Source organism: Pelophylax lessonae (assembly GCF_965119305.1).
Source record: "Pelophylax lessonae genome assembly, chromosome: 10".
In the NCBI taxonomy this organism is placed as follows: domain Eukaryota; kingdom Metazoa; phylum Chordata; class Amphibia; order Anura; family Ranidae; genus Pelophylax; species Pelophylax lessonae.
In genome coordinates, this window is record NC_138777.1 from 83,299,893 (window position 1) to 83,318,081 (window position 18,189).

Below are 18,189 nucleotides of genomic sequence, written 5' to 3' on the forward strand. Positions count from 1 at the left end.
GGTAGACAGCCAAGCTTTATTTGCGGAAAGAATTTCGGTTTGGGTTTTGGCTAAGCCCAGTGAACAACCATCTAGGCAACCAAACAGCAGTAAAAGCGGGTGTCCAGTCGGTGTAAGGCCTGTGATCCGTTGGGCATATCTTTCCACCTCCTTCCAGAATTTCGATGTGGCGGGACAGGACCAAAACCTGTGAGATAAAGTTGGTCTGTTAGTCAAGCACCATGCACATTTTTGCGGAGCATTGGCGGTGGGGGAGAAAGTGAAGGGAGAATAAGCCCGGTGGACTATTTTCAGTTGCTGTTCCTTCCAGAACTCATTGGTTATGATAGAGCAAGTAGACCTGTATCCTGCCAGGATGCAGGATGACAGGTTTGCAAAGTGAAAGTCCTTTTCCCAAGGTGATGTAAATGGCGATGCTTTTTGCAGAAGACGGTGGCGTTGGAGTGGCTTGTATATGTTAGAAATACTTGGCTTGGGAATGCCCACGAGTGTGTCCAATAGAGAGGGTTTAAGGCTCTTGGCGAGATCTCGGCAGAGATGGGAAGCAAAGGTAATGGCCTGATGCACATGGAGAAAATCAGAAAGCGGAATGTGGAACTTGGAGCAGATCTCCTGCAGGGGGAGAGGGCGGCCCGAGGATGTATCAAAAAGTTGGGCAAAGTTCCTTAGGTCGAGCAAAGTCCAGCGCAGGAATGGAGCATATTGGAGAGGTTGAGGGAACATAGGGTGACCTACTATGGGTAGGTATCTTGAAAATCTGGTAGATAAATTAAGATATTTACACGTTTCTCTCCAGGCAATTATAGTGTCTCTGAGGAGCAGGTTGTTTTTGAGTGTAGCTGGCAGAGCTGAAAGGGAGCAGTGCAGGAGAGCCCCCAGGGTGTAAGGGGCAACCATTTGCTTTTCTATATCTAAATTGGAGAAGTGGGAATGGCCCGACACCCAATCTAAACCTATTCGGAGAAGACAGGCTACATTGTAAAGTCTGATATCGGGGATGTTTGCCCCACCTTCACATTTTGGTAGAAACAGTTTTTTGAGAGCAATTCGAGGTCGCTTTCCCCTCCAGAGGAACTTTTGGAGTGATTGATATAGGAGTTGTGTGTCTTTGTGTTTTAATAATAGTGGGATCGTTTGCAATGGGTATAGGAGTTTTGGGAAGCACATCATCTTGAAGAGATGACATCTACCCAACAAAGACAATGGCAACCCAGACCACGCTTCCAACTTTTTTGTGATGTCCTTAAGTACCGGTGGGAAGTTTAAAGTGTATATAGATGAGGGGGTTTTACCTATGTTAATTCCAAGATATTTAATGTGACTTTTGGTAATCTTAAATACGGACTCCGACGCCCAGGGGGGAGGATCAGTTCGTCCGAGAGGCAGTATTTCACTTTTGGAAAAATTAATTTTCAGTCCCGCGCAAGAACGGAAGGTTGTAAAGATGTTATGGATTAGAGGGATGTCTTTGGCAGGATTCGAGGTGAAGATGAGGATATCATCGGCAAACATGGCTGACCTCACTTCCTGATCTCCCACTCGCACACCGTGTAGACCAGTGTGAGCTGTCAGCAAACGGGATAACGGCTCAATGGCCAAATTAAATAACAGGGGGGAAAGGGGGCAGCCCTGTCGGGTTCCTTTAAAAAGGGAAAAGGATGCAGATGAGTGGCCATTCGTGATGACCGTAGCATTAGGGGAAGAATACATAGATTTAATGAGATGCAGAAAAGGCCCGTCGAATCCTAGTTCACCCAACACTTTAAAAAGCCACGTGAAGTTGACATTATCGAAGGCCTTCTCTGCATCTAGCGTAATAATGGCCATGTCATGTAGAGGGTTTGATTTTGCCATTTCCAGTACAGAAAGGACTTTCCTGATGTTAGAGGTCGCCGAGCGTCCTTTCGTGAACCTGGCTTGAGCCGGGTGGATAATGTCTGGCATAATTTTCGCCAGTCTGTTTGCGATGATTTTTGAGAGTAGTTTGGAATCTAGGTTTAAAAGAGATATGGGTCGGTAAGATCCAGGTTCCAGAGGATCTTTGCCTGGTTTAGGAATCAGTTTAATATGGGCTTGGTAACCAGAGGGTAGGTAGGGACCGCCATTTAGGATATTTTGATACACCGCTGTCAAAGTCGGGGAGATTACGTCCGAGATAAGTTTAAAAAAATCAGAGGTATACCCGTCCGGGCCGGGTGATTTGCCAGGGGAGAGAGCGTGGATAGTAGCGGAGACCTCCTCAATTGTGATGGGGGCATTGAGCTCTGATAGGGCTGCAGGAACCATCCTGGGGAGCAAAATTCCCCCCAGGAAAGTGTCCGCCGTCTGTGGGTCAATGTGTTCTGGGCCGTACAGGGAGGAGTAGAAATCGTGCATCGTCTGAGAGATGTCCTCCTGTGATACACAAATCTCGCCTCTAGAATTTTTGATTTTAGCAATGTGCGTTGGGGTGTATTGAGATTTACAAAGCTGAGCTAAAAGTTTCCCGGATTTATTACCAAATTTGTGTAGTGCAAGGTCTTGAAGGGAGTGCCGAAAACTTTCTGACAATTCAGCCCAATGGTCAAAGTCTTGTTTCGCTTTCTTCCATTCAGTTCTATGAGTAAACGTGTTAGAGAGGGAAAGGTTAGCTTGTGCTCGTCTCAAAGTGTCGCTGGCTTGATGGTATCGGGCTGAGGTCTGTCTTTTATAAGCCGTACTAAAAGCGATTATGTGGCCTCGCAGGACCGATTTTCCCGTTTCCCACAGGAGATTCGGATCCTGTGCATGTTGCGCGTTGTCGTTCAAAAAGTCTGTCCAGACCTTTTTCAGAAGGGACTGCAATTCTACGTTTTTGGCCAGGAAGGAGGGGAACCGCCATGTTCTAGTGGGATTAGGCGAGCGGGAATCGGAGTATACAAGAGAAATTGGAGCGTGGTCCGAAATCGCCATGTCCCCAATTAGGGGAATGGATGACCTCTGGAGGGAAAAGCGATTGCAGAAAAAGTAGTCAATGCGAGATAAACTATCGTGCGGGTGGGAAAAAAATGAGTATTCTCTGCCTAGCGGGTTGGCTTGACGCCAGATATCAGTCAGGTCTAGAGAAGCCGCAAAATCAGGTAGGTAAAGTGGCTGTAACTGATGGGAGGAAAGTTTGCCCTGATCCCTAGATCTGTCTTCTAGGGTATCCATCACCGAATTGAAGTCCCCCCCCACCAAAAGAGGGAGGTGGGCTATGGGGGCTAGGGAGGAGGTAAGAGATTGAAAGTATGATTTGGAGGGGGAATTTGGGGCATACACATTTGCTAAAGCCAGAGTGGAGTCTCTGATCTTAAGAGTCAAAGTGAGCAACCTGCCTTCGTTATCAGTATGTTCTGCAACAATTTCACAAGGCAGGCCTTTGTGAATCAGTGTAATAACCCCCGCCTTATGGTTGACTGCCGCAGATCCGCGTACCTGTCCTACCCAAGTTTTGTGCATACGATGGAAATCTGAGGAAGGGAGGTGAGTTTCCTGCAAAATGGCAATGTCTGCCTTTAGTCTTTTTAAGTGTCGTAGTATCGCCATTCTCTTATGGGGGGAGCGGAGCCCTTTGACGTTCCATGATATTATTTTGACATCAAGGAGGGTCAAACAGGAGGGGAATACATAGTTGCATGGTTAATAATAGCTGAGAGGGGAGGGAGTCCGCGTGGTGCCGTGGCCCAGGGTGAGTGCCAATCTTAGTAGTAGAGCCTGTCTTCTGCCGGAATAGACACAGATAGGTGTTCCCAATAAAAAACGAACATATAATAAGGATATAAAGCAAAAGAAATACAAATAAACGTACCATAGAAGTCTGGGACTTCGCTTTCTTCCTGACAAGCCGCATCACACCAGCACGGCGTTACCGGAACTAGCAGGCAATGGGCCAGCTCCCGCGACAAAGCCCTCTTGTGGGAGAACCGGAAGTCGCCGGGTCCAGACATGGCGAGCCAGATAAAAACTCTGGGACCTCCGCGTAGCTACGGCCGCAACCTCACTGGAACCTGAGTGGTGTCCAGTAAGGCCCGTCCGGCAAGGCAAGTGTGGGGAGATGCTGGTTGCAACAAGAAACAACAAGTGGTAAGAAAACCATATGCCAGTAAAAACAATGATAAAACAATAAGATAACATGAAGATAACATCAGGTATGAGCACTTGAAAACTGCAAAATCTGTGAAGAAGCCAAGAATTTTAATTTTACCCCAGGAAGGGATCATAGGAGGAAGGATAACAACGCCCTAACAGTGAGAACTCAGGAGCAGGTTACAGAGCAGGGGTCATCCGGGCATTATGTCAAAAGCCTTAACTACAATCCTGGGGGGTAGTAGAGCCAATGTATTTCGAGTGACACATCCCATATGAGGGAGCATCATGTATCCAGTCAGCGCTGACGGTCTCCATTTGATTTGTGCGCATATCTTGCTCTTTTAGATGAATCCTTCCGTGGATTACGTGCGTCCCTGGCTCCCAAAGAAGGTGAGACAGGGAACGATTCCTGGGTCTCCATAGCCACCTGCATGTGCGCTTGGAGGAATTCAGAAGCCTCGTCAGGGTGTGTAAAAGACTTAGAATCTCCCGCAGGGGTATTAAATCTCAATGTCGCAGGGTAGGCCAAGGTAAATTTAATACCTTTATGGTACAGTGCGGAGCAGAGTGGCTGAAAAGCCTTTCGTCGCCTTGCGACTTCTTGCGAATAATCCGCAAATAAAAGCAGCTTGTGGCCCTCCAATTGCAACGCTTTGGCATTGCGGTACGATTTAAGAATGGCATTCCTGTCAGCATAATTTAGGAAACGCACGATCACCGGGCGCGGTGTGCGCCTATCATTGGAAGGCGGACCCAGTCTATGTGCTCTTTCTACTGTGCATGGTGTTGTAATCCCCAGTGCCTGGGGAATGCGATTTGAGCACATGTCAGGCAGAGTAGCAGCCGTAACAGACTCGGGGATTCCTATGATTCGCAAGTTATTTCTGCGCGAGCGATTCTCGAGATCTTCCAGCTTATCCAATATGTATTGTTGAGTCTGTGCCGTTTTTTGGTCATTGGATAGATTTGATTGGACCTCGTCCTCTACCCCAGATAGTCTGTGCTCTAAGTCTGTGAGCCTCCGAGCCTGCTCCCCCACCTCCCTGCGGATCTGTGTAATGCCATCCGTGACAGCCTTGTCCACTGCAGCTGTGATGGTGGGCAGCATCAGAGCGGCCACTGCCTGGGCTATGCGAGTGTATTGATCCTCTGAACATGGGAGAGCCGCAGCCATAGGAACCGGGGGGGCCGGGGAGCCTGTGTGTTGTTGAGAGGTGGCCGCGGCCATGTTGGCTGCATGTGAGGCGGGAGAGTCCGCCTCCGAGCGGATCTCTCCAGGGCTCGGAGCGCCGTGGGTTACGAAGCGGTCCATACCTGGTGTGTCCCCTGAAGTGTAGGAGGTGGAAGAGGTGCGAGCCGCCGATCGCGGGAGCTAGTAAGCCGGATCTTTTAGTCAGATGTTTCCCGGAGCCGCCGTTACAGCCGCCTAGCTCATCAGGCGCCGGAACCGGAAGTGAGGGCTTGTACTTTTGAGGGGCTTTGTCAAGGGACTGTGATGGGGAAGGAGCCAATCTCTTACCAGATTGTGGTGAGGAGGGATCAGGAGGTAATGGCCCCAATTCTAGCTCATCCATGTGTGTGGGTTTTAATCAGGTGCAGAAAAACACAGGGCTCCCCACATGATCTGAACAAGCCCTAAGAGTCAACTCACCTTGGTAGGGCTGTGAAAATGTAGAGATGGGAGAGACAGAAATATAAATCAATTGTCATGTAAATCAACCTTATATGTATTTCAAATGTGTATTTGACTATTCCTCTAGAATTTAGCTTTTAAATATATTTCCAGTTTTGCAGCTAAATTAGGATAACGCCTACTTTATATGTGTTGCATGTCCCCATTCAAATAGCATAGCTTAAAAAATAAATGTAAAAATTGCAGCTTGCCTTATTTAGATGCTCTGTTTTGGGCTCTCCAGCAAGGAAGATCTTACATAGTTTTCTTTGATTATGAGTGGGATGGACAGCTTTGTTTGCCATAGCTCTCTCTGCCTGTACTTTGCAGGAAGATCTCCATTATCAGTTGTAATTCGATTCAAAACACTGTCCATCCTAACGAAGGTTTATAGGTTTAGGGTCTGCGCTTTTTGCATTGTTTTTTAATGAAGAGAGACTTAAAACAGACTCACTCTGACATTGTTCAAAAATCCTTGTAATCGGCTTTGGCACCTCCTCCTGGGAAACATCTAAAAGCTAAGAAACATTATATACAGTATATCTATCTATCTATCTATCTATCTATCTATCTATCTATCTATCTATCTATCTATCTATCTATCTATCTATCTATCTATCTATCTATCTATCTATCTATCTATCTATCTATCTATCTATCTATCTATCTATCTATCTATCTATCTATCTATCTATCTATCTATCTATCTATCTATCTATCTATCTATCTATCTATCTATCTATCTATCTATCTATCTATCTATATATATATATATAGCCTTCCACTCGCCTGCTAGCATTTTGTGAGTGAAAAATGATAGGAGAGGAAGAAGAAAGCCGGCCGGCTAATCACAGAGCAGGGATCGCCACGCTGTAACAGCTTTCATTTAAATTGCCGGCCATTCGCTATGAAACACTGCACTGCCTCCTGGCCCAGCACCTTTGATAGAAAGAACACCAGTCCAATGCTGGGACATGTGACCTATATCATAGGAGCCTATCCAAGAGGTGGGACTGTGTTTGATGGTGAGCAACCGGCAATTCAAATGAAAGCTGTTACAGAGGGTCGATCCCTGCTCTGTGATTAGCCGGCCAGATTTCCTCTTCCTCTCCTCTCTCTTCCCCTGCACTGGTCAGACTGCATTGACGGGCACAGGTGAGGCTGCATTGATGGGCACAGGTGAGACTGCATTGAGGGGCACAGGTGAGGTTGCATTGATGGGCAGTTGGGCACAGGTGAGGCTGCATTGAGGGGTACACGTGAGGCTGCATTAATGGGCACGGGTGAGGCGGCATTGATGGGCACTGATCAGGCTGCATTGATGGGCAAAGGTGAGGTTGCATTCATGGGCACATAAGAGGGGGCATTGATGGACACAGGTGAGGCTGCATTGATGGGCACAGGTGAGGCTGAACTGATGGGCATAAATGAGGCTGAATTGATGGGTACTGATCAGGCTGCATTGATGGCCCAGGTGAGGTTGCATTGATGGGCACAGGTGAGGCTGCTTAATGGGCACAGGTAAGGCTGCATTGATGGACACTGGTGAGGCTGCATTGATGGGCACAGGGGAGCCTGCACTGATGGGCAAAGGGGAGGCTGCATTGCTGGGCACATATTAGGCTGCATTAATGGGCACTGATCAGGCTGCATTGATGGGCATAGGTGAGGTTGCATTGATGGGCACAGGTAAGGTTGCATTGATGGACACTGGTGAGGCTGAATTCATGAGCACTGGTGAGGGGGCATTGATGGGCACTGATGAGGTTGCATTGAAGGGCGCAGGTGAGGTTGCATTGAAGGGCACTGGGGAGGCTGCATTGAAGGGCACTGGTGAGGCTGCATTGATGGACACTGGTGAGGCTGCATTCATGGGCACTGATCTGGCTTCACCGATGGGCACTGGTGAGGCTGCACTGATAAGCTTCACTGATGATGCTACACTGATGGGCACTGATAGGCTGCATTGATGGGCACTGATAAAGTTGTTATTAATATTTATTTTCGTAACTTCAGCATTAATGCAAAAACATTTAACAGTGCCTTTTCATGAGATAATTTATGAGGGCGTGTTTATGGGCGGAATTTGGGGTGGGGCAGGGTAGGAGTTGGGTGGGGCAACTGGTGGCAAGTAACCCTTAAGGCCTGACTAGTATCTTAGGACTTGAAATTTTGAGCCCTATATATATATATATATATATATATATTGTGTATATATATATATATATATATATATATATATATATATATATATATATATACAGTGTATATATATATATATATATATATATATATATATATATATATATATACACACATACATACATATATATATATATATATATATATATATATTGTGACGGAACCTCAGACCCACACTGTACTTGTGGTCTTCCGTCAGTATATGGCTTCCTCCCAGTCGTGAACATATATATCAAATCCCAGCCGCTGTCATACAAATCTAGCCTGACGCTTAGTTTGTATACTGGAAACAACTAACTCCTTTATTGAAAAAGAAACAGACTTTTATACACTTGAGAAGTATGTCAGTCACTACATGAATAGATAACGAGGTACAGCTGACTCATGGCTAATCCCAATTAACATGCTAATTAACTCATTACACTTAAGTCAGCCTGGAAGAACAGACTGCCGCCACCAAAGCTAAAGCAAGATACAAATACACATATCATAATGTAAACCCACTGTAAACAATAGGTGAGCAAATCCGCATAATTTACAATGCGTGGAAGACAGGTGTTTGAGCTGATGACATGCATCTGTTACAAGTCTGACCAACTGAAGCAGTCCAAACCATCAATTTATCTGTCACATAGTTTTTTCACTCTCAGTGACGGTGCGTACCGTCACTTCAGAATTGTCCTGAACTCCCTCAATGTTGGATAGGTCTTCTTCTGTTTTCCGATCATTGACTTCTTTGATTGGCTGGGCCGGGATGACAACACTCCCATGTATGTACGGGAGTTCGTTAATCTCAGCAGATGCCGAAATTATGTTTACTTCCGGCTGCTCATAGAGCAGAGCAGACTCTGCTCATGTCCGCTATGCAAATACTGAGTGGACACGGATGTATCCTTTATTATTAAAGAGGCAGTGCCTTTGCCTAGGCTGAGATGATGACAGTCAACTACTGCAGACAAAAGGAAGCATTTCCTCAATTTACTTTAACATACTGTAGTGCTCAGACTGAAACATTGTACATTTGTAGGGAGTCAAAAGGTGAGAGGCTGCAGCAGGGGCTGATCTGTGTGGGACTTTTGTGAACATAGCCAAGAACTGCACACACACCAGGATTTACACAGCTATGTCATCTCTGAGTTAAAATCTCAGCTTAGGACCTGACCATGCATGGTGTTTGAACAAAGATGGCACAATCCATCTGAAGGCATTGTCAGAGGGATTACTGGGATCTCTGTGGAAGGTAAAATGTACCAATCAGTTACACTGGAACATTACTTAGAATGCATTCTTTAGCATGGTAATATTATATATGATGACAGGTCCACTTGAAACCACTGGGCTCAAGATACCAGGGCAAGACAATAGTGCTCTGACCTGTTCCTTTATTTTGCTTGAAAATAAGCTTTGTGCTAGAAAAACTTTTTTTATACTTTAAGATTATTATTTGTATTATTCTTATCTTGCTTCATAGCAATGATGCAATAGTCTAAAAATTAAACACTTGTAAACTGTATGACATTTTAATATTATTTTTCTTTTCTGTATTCAGAATGTCAAGTGTGAAAATCAGCTAAGGCACGAAAAATTCAGCAGCTGCCATGCCATGATTGATGTTGACCCATTTATTCAGGCTTGTGCATCAGACTTATGTCAGTGTACCTTGCATGATTCAAACTCTTGTATGTGCCCGACTATTTCTGAATATTCCCATCAATGTATTCTACAGCGAGGAGTGCCACCAAACTGGAGAACTTCAGACCTCTGTCGTAGGTTTACTTATTTTTATCCATATGAGCATCAGAGCAGCAGTAAAGTCTGGCCCATGTTAGGTCCCATTCACACTTGTCAATAAGGTCATCAGCGGATTCCTGCAGCACAAATCTGCAGATTCCTGTAGCTGTAATGACAAGTTTGTACAAACAACTATGGCTGCTCAGCAGGTACAAAGCAATGACAGGCTTACAGGAGCTGCAGTTCCAGCATTTTCCTGCTGCTGGGGACAGATCGGCCCTGGGAGTAATCAGATTGTCTCCTGGACTGTTCTTCTGTCCCTAATAGCAAGTCACCCCTGGATGTGCAGATCCATGCAAACAGTGGCGGGCAGACAGTGGCTCCTGTCAGCCTGTCACTATTTTGTACAGGCTCACAGGCTGAGTGGCTGCAGCTGTTACCAGACATCTGTGATAACAATCACAGGAATCTACAGATTCTTGCTTCAGGAACTTACCTTATCTATCTAATCTTATGTGGAAAGTATGGAGTTTAAATAGTACTATATATTATTTAATTAATAATTAGTACTATATACTATTTAATAATAGTATCTCTTATGGAGATAAACTTTTTAGCAGAAAAATTAGCAAATCCTTTCGCCGTCTCTTAGCATATTTTATAGTGTATATTGTCACATGGAGTTGCTTCATCAGTGGCCATCCAATGGTTAAAGAGGAGCAATCGGAATCTGGTAACAGGTGGCCACCAATACACCCCCAGGCAGATTAGCAGTCGACAGTGAGCAGCAAAATGGTGTTGGGATAACTTTCGGCTCATAGTAGTAGCGACCAGAAGCCCCGGGCAGCTGACTGGGAGTGTATTGGTGGCCACCTGTTCAGGAATAAAGCCTCTCCCATCACTTTAGAGCCAGTCAGGGATGTGTGCTGCACAGACAGATTTTGGTGATATCTGAGGTGTAGAGGCATACTAGCGGAGCTGAGGCTGCTTGTCCTTCTGGATGATTATCAAAGCCCTTCTTTATGTGATCTCTGGTGAATGTTCAAGCACTAGGGCAGAGGTCTCATGTGGTGTGGTGATGGGCCAGTGATCGGGCAGTTTGGACTACACGCTTGAGAGTTTATCCCCACTGACACCCCCTGGGAATTTCAAAAGAACCTTTATGGACTTTTTGTAAAAGGACTGTTTAAGGCACAGGAGAGTTATTTAATCCCACTTTAAGCGCTGCTAATGTGGACATTTTTTATTATTTTATGGATGATGGAGGCATGATAATTTAATTTCAGATTTGATATAGCAGCTGCTATTATTGCCTAGAACAATTTATATGCAGGGGATGAATGTTTAATGACATACGTTTGATTCCTTGCACTGTGTTCTCATAAGCGCTGGGAGGAAGGGACAAGTAGTTTCTACTGGCTGGTCCCTTTCATTTGTTTGCATTCACCTTTTAAAGGCAAGACAAGCTGCATTTATAGTACAGTGAATGTTCAAAGTAGAGTAGCTTCTCTTTTAGCAGCTAATGTGTGGCCAGTGAAAGTGCCATCTAGAGTTCTAAACCCAATAAACTGACCCAGTTTCTTTCATGCCAGACTATACAGAACCATGATTCAAATGGTGGCTAACAAAACTTACCCTTGCATGTATACTTTTACTATGTTAGTCAAGAAATGTTTGCCAAAACAAGATGTTGTCTTTTAAAAGGTACTGGCAGCTTTATGGTGTTAGGTGCATTGTCTATATTAGGAGTTTTCAAACTTTCTAAACAAAGGGCCAGATTACTGTCCTTTAGACTTTAAGGGGACTGGACTATGGCCAGTCAAAGTAGTAAATCCCCCAGTATCAGTGAGATTTAATATTGCCTCATGCTTGGATGTTGGTGAGAGTAAGAAAAAAATAGGAGAAGGAAGGGGAATAGTGCCCCATTATTGGTATTGATGGGAAGAATACTGCCCCATCGCTGGTGTCAGTGGAAGGAATAGTGCCCCGTCACTTGTGTCAGTGGAAGGAATAGTGCCCCATCGCTGGTGTCAGTGGGATGAATAGTGCCTCATCAATTGTGTCAGTGGGTGGAATAGTGCCCATCGTTGGTGTTAGTGGGAGGACTAGTGCCCCATTGTTGGTGTCAGTGGGAAAAATAGTTTCCCATTATAGTTATCAGTAAAATAAAATAGTGCCCCATCATTTGTGTCAAGGAATAGAATGGTGCCTCATAATTGGTGTCAGTGAAAGGAATGTTGCCTAACCATTGGTGTCACTGAACAAAATACTGCCTCGTCATTGGGGTCAGTGGGAGGAATAGTGCCTCTTATCAGTGGGAGGAATAGCGTTCCAAAGGCCAGATAAAGACAAGAGCTGTGTTTGGCTTTTCAGACCATAGTTTGGAGTCCACTGGTTTAGATGTCTTAAGATTTTGGAAAGAGTTTTTAGACAACTGGTTCAATAAATATGTAAAAATTGCTGTGTTTCATTTCAGCCAAGTCTTGCCCACAAAATATGCAATATGAAGAATGTGGCTCCCCTTGTAGCAACAGCTGCTCTGACCCTGAAAGAGAGCGTAGTTGTGATGAACATTGTATTGAAGGCTGCTTCTGCCAAAATGGTAAGTAGCTACAGGTTGTTTATATGATAAAACATAAAAGCTCTGATGTGGATGATCCAATCAAATACTGTTGGGTCTGGCTGATTTTCCTACAAAACCAAATGTCCGTCTCATATTCATGCTATTAACATTTTTAGAAAGAAAAAAAAAAGATTTTGTAAAAACTAAAAAAAGTTAAAGAAGCATATAATTACCCCTCCTGGTGCCTTTACAAGTGACATAGGGTTTGTTGGGAGGAACCAGAGAAGAGGGAGAACAAGAATAGACCTCAAGAAGTATCCAGTTTTTGAGATATCAGGGGGCAATTTCCCTTTCTCAAAGCAGCGTGCAATGGCTCGAGTTGCAGAACAGGTCAGTTCAGTATATGCTTTCTTCTTTCCAGGTACATTTTTTGCTACAAATTTTATTTAGGCTAGGTTTCCACTAGTGCGGCTACGAAGTCGTGCTACTTCTAGCACGACTTCGTAGCAAAAGTAAACCGCGGCTTCAGTTAGACTTGTCCCTCATATATAGAGGGAAGTCGCGCTCAAAAGTAGTACACGATTTACTTTTGAGGTCGCGGCAACTGAAGCCGCGGCAGTGGAAACGTGCCCCATTGAAAACAATGGGTTTTGACTTGCTGTGCGACTTGACATGTGTCAAGTCGCACCGCAAGTCGCACTAGTGGAAACCGAGCCTAAAGTGATAGAGTGGCTTTCCACTTTTGCAGTCAAATTTGAGAAAACCCCACTATTTACAGGGGGGTGCTCAACCTTTTGAAGAGTGTGGTGATTTGGTTAAGTGATTTGGTAACTGATCGCTGGCCATAATAATATCAAATGTTTCAGAATTTCAAAAACAAAGACTGTGTACAATCTAAACAAAAAACAACAGACCAGGGAAGTGCATGCTCTAGCAGTGCAATAAACTTCTTTATTAAGCAAAGATAAAATGAGACTTAAACTACTCACATGCTCCCGAACTGACACCAAGCTCATCACACAACTGTGAGAATCCACCTTCAGATCCCCAGTATGGATGCCACAAGATGTAATCCACTTAGTTAAAGGCTCCTCTCCCGGTGTCTCTGCGTTAGGAAAGAAAGATTAGAGTGGAGAGCAGGCCACAATAGTGGATTATGGAGGACCGGCAACCATAGTTAGGATGCATTTCAGGGGCATAGCTTTCTTTTTCAAGCATCCTTTTCTTTCTAACACACAGAAATTGGTAGAAAAGCTTTTAACCTTGGTGTCATTTCTGGAACATGTGAGTGCATTACGTGTCATTTTATCAGTTTAATGCACTAGGGTATACGCTCCCCTGGTCAGTTGTTTTTTACATTTTTTACTAATTAATAATCATATTAGGTTTGAGGTCATGGCCCACATTAGCTGGCTCTGCAGGCCACATTTGGCCAGTAGGCCACGGGTTAAGCATGATATACAGCATACCTCCTCCACTGTCAGAATACACAATGGGGAGGATTCCCCATCCACCTCGATTGTGTGGATGCAGGAATCAATTCAGTTTTTTTTCACTCAGCCTTACAGGCTGAGCAGAAAAACCAGACTGAGCCATGTATGGCCAGCTTTAATAAACAAAGCATTTTGTGACCTAATCTGACCAGTAAATATCTGCTTATGGCCATCCTATAACTTGCTTAACAGTAAACAAAATAAGCCAAATATCCTAGAGCTGCAGCTGGTTCCCCTGCTGGAACAAGCCGTCATTCAAACTAATTATTGCAGGTTTTGTATTTTCCCAAGCACTATTTAAATAAAGATTATTCTTAATATAAAGAAAAATATTTCACAAGTGTAGTAAGTACAAAATAGACCTTGGGCTATTTACAAGGCATAACCCCCACTGGTCAATGCTGCCCAGCTTCAAAATTTGAGTGGATACCACTACCACATGTATTTGATGTGTAATACGGTGGACATGCCTATAGGAGATGCGCGTTATCATTGTTTATCAGCCAACAGTTTTATCTATCTTTTTATTTCTGTAATGATAAAATATTGGATTTTTATCGTATGTTTCTCTTACGTCCTCCGACAGTCGCCACCCATTCACACAGTCTTCACTTATGGGGTATTGACTTCATCTCCACAGGAGTTTCTAGGCATAAGACTTGTAAAAGAACAATAAATCTACATAGTCACACCCATGGGGGCTGTCCCTCTAGTCCAATACCCCCCTGCAATAGCCATCCCAAATCAGTTTGTCTTCTGCCTAGCTTCAGGAGTGGATAGGCGTCCCTGTGCTGAGGCTACAGTCTCAGCCTGTCTTCTTTTTCTTTTATGATTTATTTTCAAAAGCTGTAGTTTTTTTCTTTACATTTCTAGCTGTTTATTTTATCAGCACTAGTTAGTGGATCTTTGGATGAAGACAGCGTCTGCGGAGCCGGGTATCGGACTGACCATCCTGGTTCTCCAGGACAGAAGGTCAGATGGAATCCCTGCCCGCCATTGAGCATTTCGCAGGCTATGTGTTCGCCCTGGCCTCACAAATGACCCATCCCTGTCCATCAGAGATGCAGCCAGATGAGGTGGCTACCTCACTGGACACAGCATAGGTTCGTCCGTGCACTACTAGTGTCCTGCGTTTTTGGCTGGCGGCACTCCCCTGCCATCTGAGGGTGGGCGGTTTCCCGCTTGATATGAGGCACCCCACGCAATCGGGTACAGGTAAGTACATTCTGTGTGGGGCCTCTGTCTTTGGTCGGCAGTCCATGTGTGTCTGTGGTGTCCCCTGTGTCTGTGCGTTTTGGGCTCCCTGGTCCCGGTCCCTGCGGGGGTTTTATTCTCTCACAGCAGCACTGTGTGGGATTTTTTGGGGGTCCCTCTCCTAAGGTCAATTTAGGGTGCTTGGGGATGCAGACACGTGTGGCAACCGCTGCGGGGTTAAAAACCGCCGGTCCGCCATTTTAAGTGTGGGCAGCATGTCTGGCTTCACTGTGGGCGCTTATACAGCATGCTATGTAGTGTATTTTCGCGCCTTGCGGCGCCATCTTGTGTGTGGCACACGATCGTTCCGAGCACATGTCGGTGGCCATCTTACTGAAGCCTTACATTAGTTTCCATAGGCATCCATTTTCCCTTGGCCTGCAGCTTAGTTCAGACTCCAGCGGTGACATCACTTCCTCCTTTCTCACAGGAGCGACCAAAGGAGCTGGTAACACTTTGTGGGGTTCTGTCCTGCTGTTCTTTTTCCTGTCCTGCCTTGTGCAATCTTCCTGGTCAGTTTTGTCCCTGCGGGGGGGGGTTCTGTGTATCACATACATATATATTATAGCGGTGTGCTGTGGGGGGCCAGTTTAAAAAAAAAAAAAAACTTTTTGGAAAACTGTTATGGAATCCCAGGACAGCAAATTCCCGCCAGCTTTGGTGGGGGATTCAGGGTCCTCTGAATCCTCCGCCATCACTAATTTGGCTGCTGTGGTGGCAACTTTGGTATCAAAAATGGATGTGCTGATGTCTGAACGTGCTGCTAGGAAAAGGCCTAGGATTTCCTTTTCTTCTGATTCTGAATATGACATGGTTGCTGTAGGTAGCGTGGCCCTTTCAGGGTCTCACTCTTCTCAGGACCCGCAAGAGTCTGGGGGGAAGGCGGAGGTCGCAGGGGTGGATGATTCCCCCCCTGGGTCACCAGAGGAACGCGCAGCTATGGATGAGTTGATCCTAGCACTAAAGGAAACACTACATTTGGAGGATGAGCCCACCCCTCCGGGCGTTGTGTCCTCTTTTGGTACACACAGGACCCGCAAGACGGCGCAGGTTTTCCCTTGCCCCGCAGAGTTTCACCATAAGGTGAATGAGCTATGGAAAAATTTAAAACACACCTTCGTGGTGCCTAGGAAGTTTCAACTTCTTTACCCTTTTGCGGCTACTACGGCTGTGCGCTGGTGTGTGCCTCCTCCAAGTGGATCACACGGTGGCCAGGTTGAACAAAGCTACCTTGCTACCCACTGAGAACTCCCCGGTGTTTAGGGATCCTACTGCTAGGAGACTGGAGTCTCTTGCCCATCATTCCTACATGATGGCGGGTTCCATGCTCAAGCCTATTTTTGCCTCTGTGATGGTGGCTCAGGCTGTGGCAGATTGGATCAAGGTGCTCAAACGCACCCTCGTGGCCGACTCTGCCCCTCCCACTACAGTGGAAATTGTGGAGCAGATTAATCATGGGGTCATGTATTTGTGCTATGCGGCTCTGAATGAGGCCCCCTTGGCGATACGCCTGTCCAGTGTCGCTGTGGTTAACCGTCGCTTAATCTGGTTAAAATGCTGGTCGGCTGACCAAAAATCCAGGAAGACGGTGGCTGACATCCCCTATGTGGGGTCTCGCCTTTTTGGGGAATCCTTGGACGAATTGGGCAAGTTTTTCCGCGGTAAGCGGGGCCCGTCCTTTAAACCTACTCAAGGGTCCTTTCGTGCCTTCAAGGTGCAGAACAAGGGAAAACCATTCAAGGGCCGGTGCGGCGGCTCAGTCCGCCTCTGCCTGAAGGGGCGCCCTCACCCGTTACAGGGGTGGGGGGACGTTTGCGTGGTTTCCTCCAACCTTGGCTGCTCCGAATCACAGACAGATGGATTCAGGAAATCATTCGGTCAGGGTACAAGATCGAATTTCTTTCACGGCCGGCGAACAGATTCTTTCCCTCAAATCTTCATTTGACCCCAGGGCGGATACAGGACCTACATCAGGCGGTGCAGGATCTTCTCGCTCAGGGGGTGATTGTCCCGGTGCCTCATCGGGACAGGTTTCGGGGTTTCTATTCGAATCTGTTCACTGTGCCCAGAAAGGAGGGCAAAGTGCGTCCGATTCTAGACTTAAAAGCGCTGAACCGCTTCGTGTGCGTTTGAAAGTTCCGCATGGAATCACTCCACTCAGTGGTGGCCTCCCTGAATCCGGGAGAGTTCCTGGCCTCCATAGACCTGAAGGAGGCGTATCTGCACATCCCCATTTTCGAGGGTCATCAGAGGTACCTCCGATTCGCTATCGCGGAGGATCATTACCAATTTGTGGCGTTATCTTTCGGTCCAAATGCTTCAGGAGTTCGTTTGGACGATCAACATTCAGAAGTCGACCTTGTCGCCTTAGGTTCGTCTCCAGTATCTGGGAATGGTTCTGGACTCTGCTCAAGCAAAGGTGTTCTTGCCAGAGGAAAAGCTCCGGACCCTGCAGAACGAGGTCAAGTCCCTCAGGGACAACAAATCCTCGTCACTCAGGACCTGTATGCGGTCCCTGGGGTTGATGGTGTCGGCCTTCGAGGCAATACCATTTGCACAGTTTCACACGCGAGCTCTCCAAGAGGAGATCCTCGCCAGGTGGGACAGACTACCTCAGACCTTGGACCTGAGGGTGTCTCTGAGTCACCAGACCAGAATGGATCTATTGTGGTGGCTTCAGTCCCCGGCTGTGTCGGACGGGAAATCCTTCTGGCCGATTCTGTGGACGGTGGTCACCACGGATGCCAGCCTGTCGGGCTGGGGTGGTGTTCTGGGCAACTAGTCTGCCCAGGGCACTTGGTCGGTGGAGGAATCCTCCCTTCCGATAAACATTTTAGAATTGAGAGCGATTAGGCTGTGCCTGCTCCATTGGTCGGATCGTCTTCAGGACAGTCCTGTACAGGTGCAGATGGACAATGCCACTGCGGTGGCTTACATCAACCACCAAGGGGGCACCAGGAGTGCCCGGGCGGCCCAGGAAGTGACCGGTATTCTGTCTTGGGTCAAGACTCATGTCCCAGCGATATCAGCAGTTCACATTCCAGGTGTGGAGAATTGGCAGGCCGACTATCTGAGCCGCCAGACCCTGGACCAGGGGGAATGGTCCCTACACCTGGAGGTGTTTCAAATGCTGTGTGCGAAGAGGGGATCACCGGATGTGGATCTTTTCGTGTCTCGGCTAAACC

General features: G+C 46.3%; 1 protein-coding gene across 1 annotated transcript in view; it reads left to right on the forward strand.

Moving 5' to 3' along the window:
• LOC309565958 (mucin-2-like) overlaps nt 1-18,189 on the forward strand; it is a gene marked incomplete at its 3' end in the record, with an annotated part of 251,710 nt that overhangs the window by 145,290 nt on the left and 88,231 nt on the right. Inside the window, exons 8-9 of the mRNA XM_082270986.1 lie at nt 9,513-9,729; nt 12,171-12,296. Of these exons, the coding sequence (XP_082127112.1) occupies nt 9,513-9,729; nt 12,171-12,296 (343 nt within the window). The remainder of the gene's footprint in view (nt 1-9,512; nt 9,730-12,170; nt 12,297-18,189) is intronic.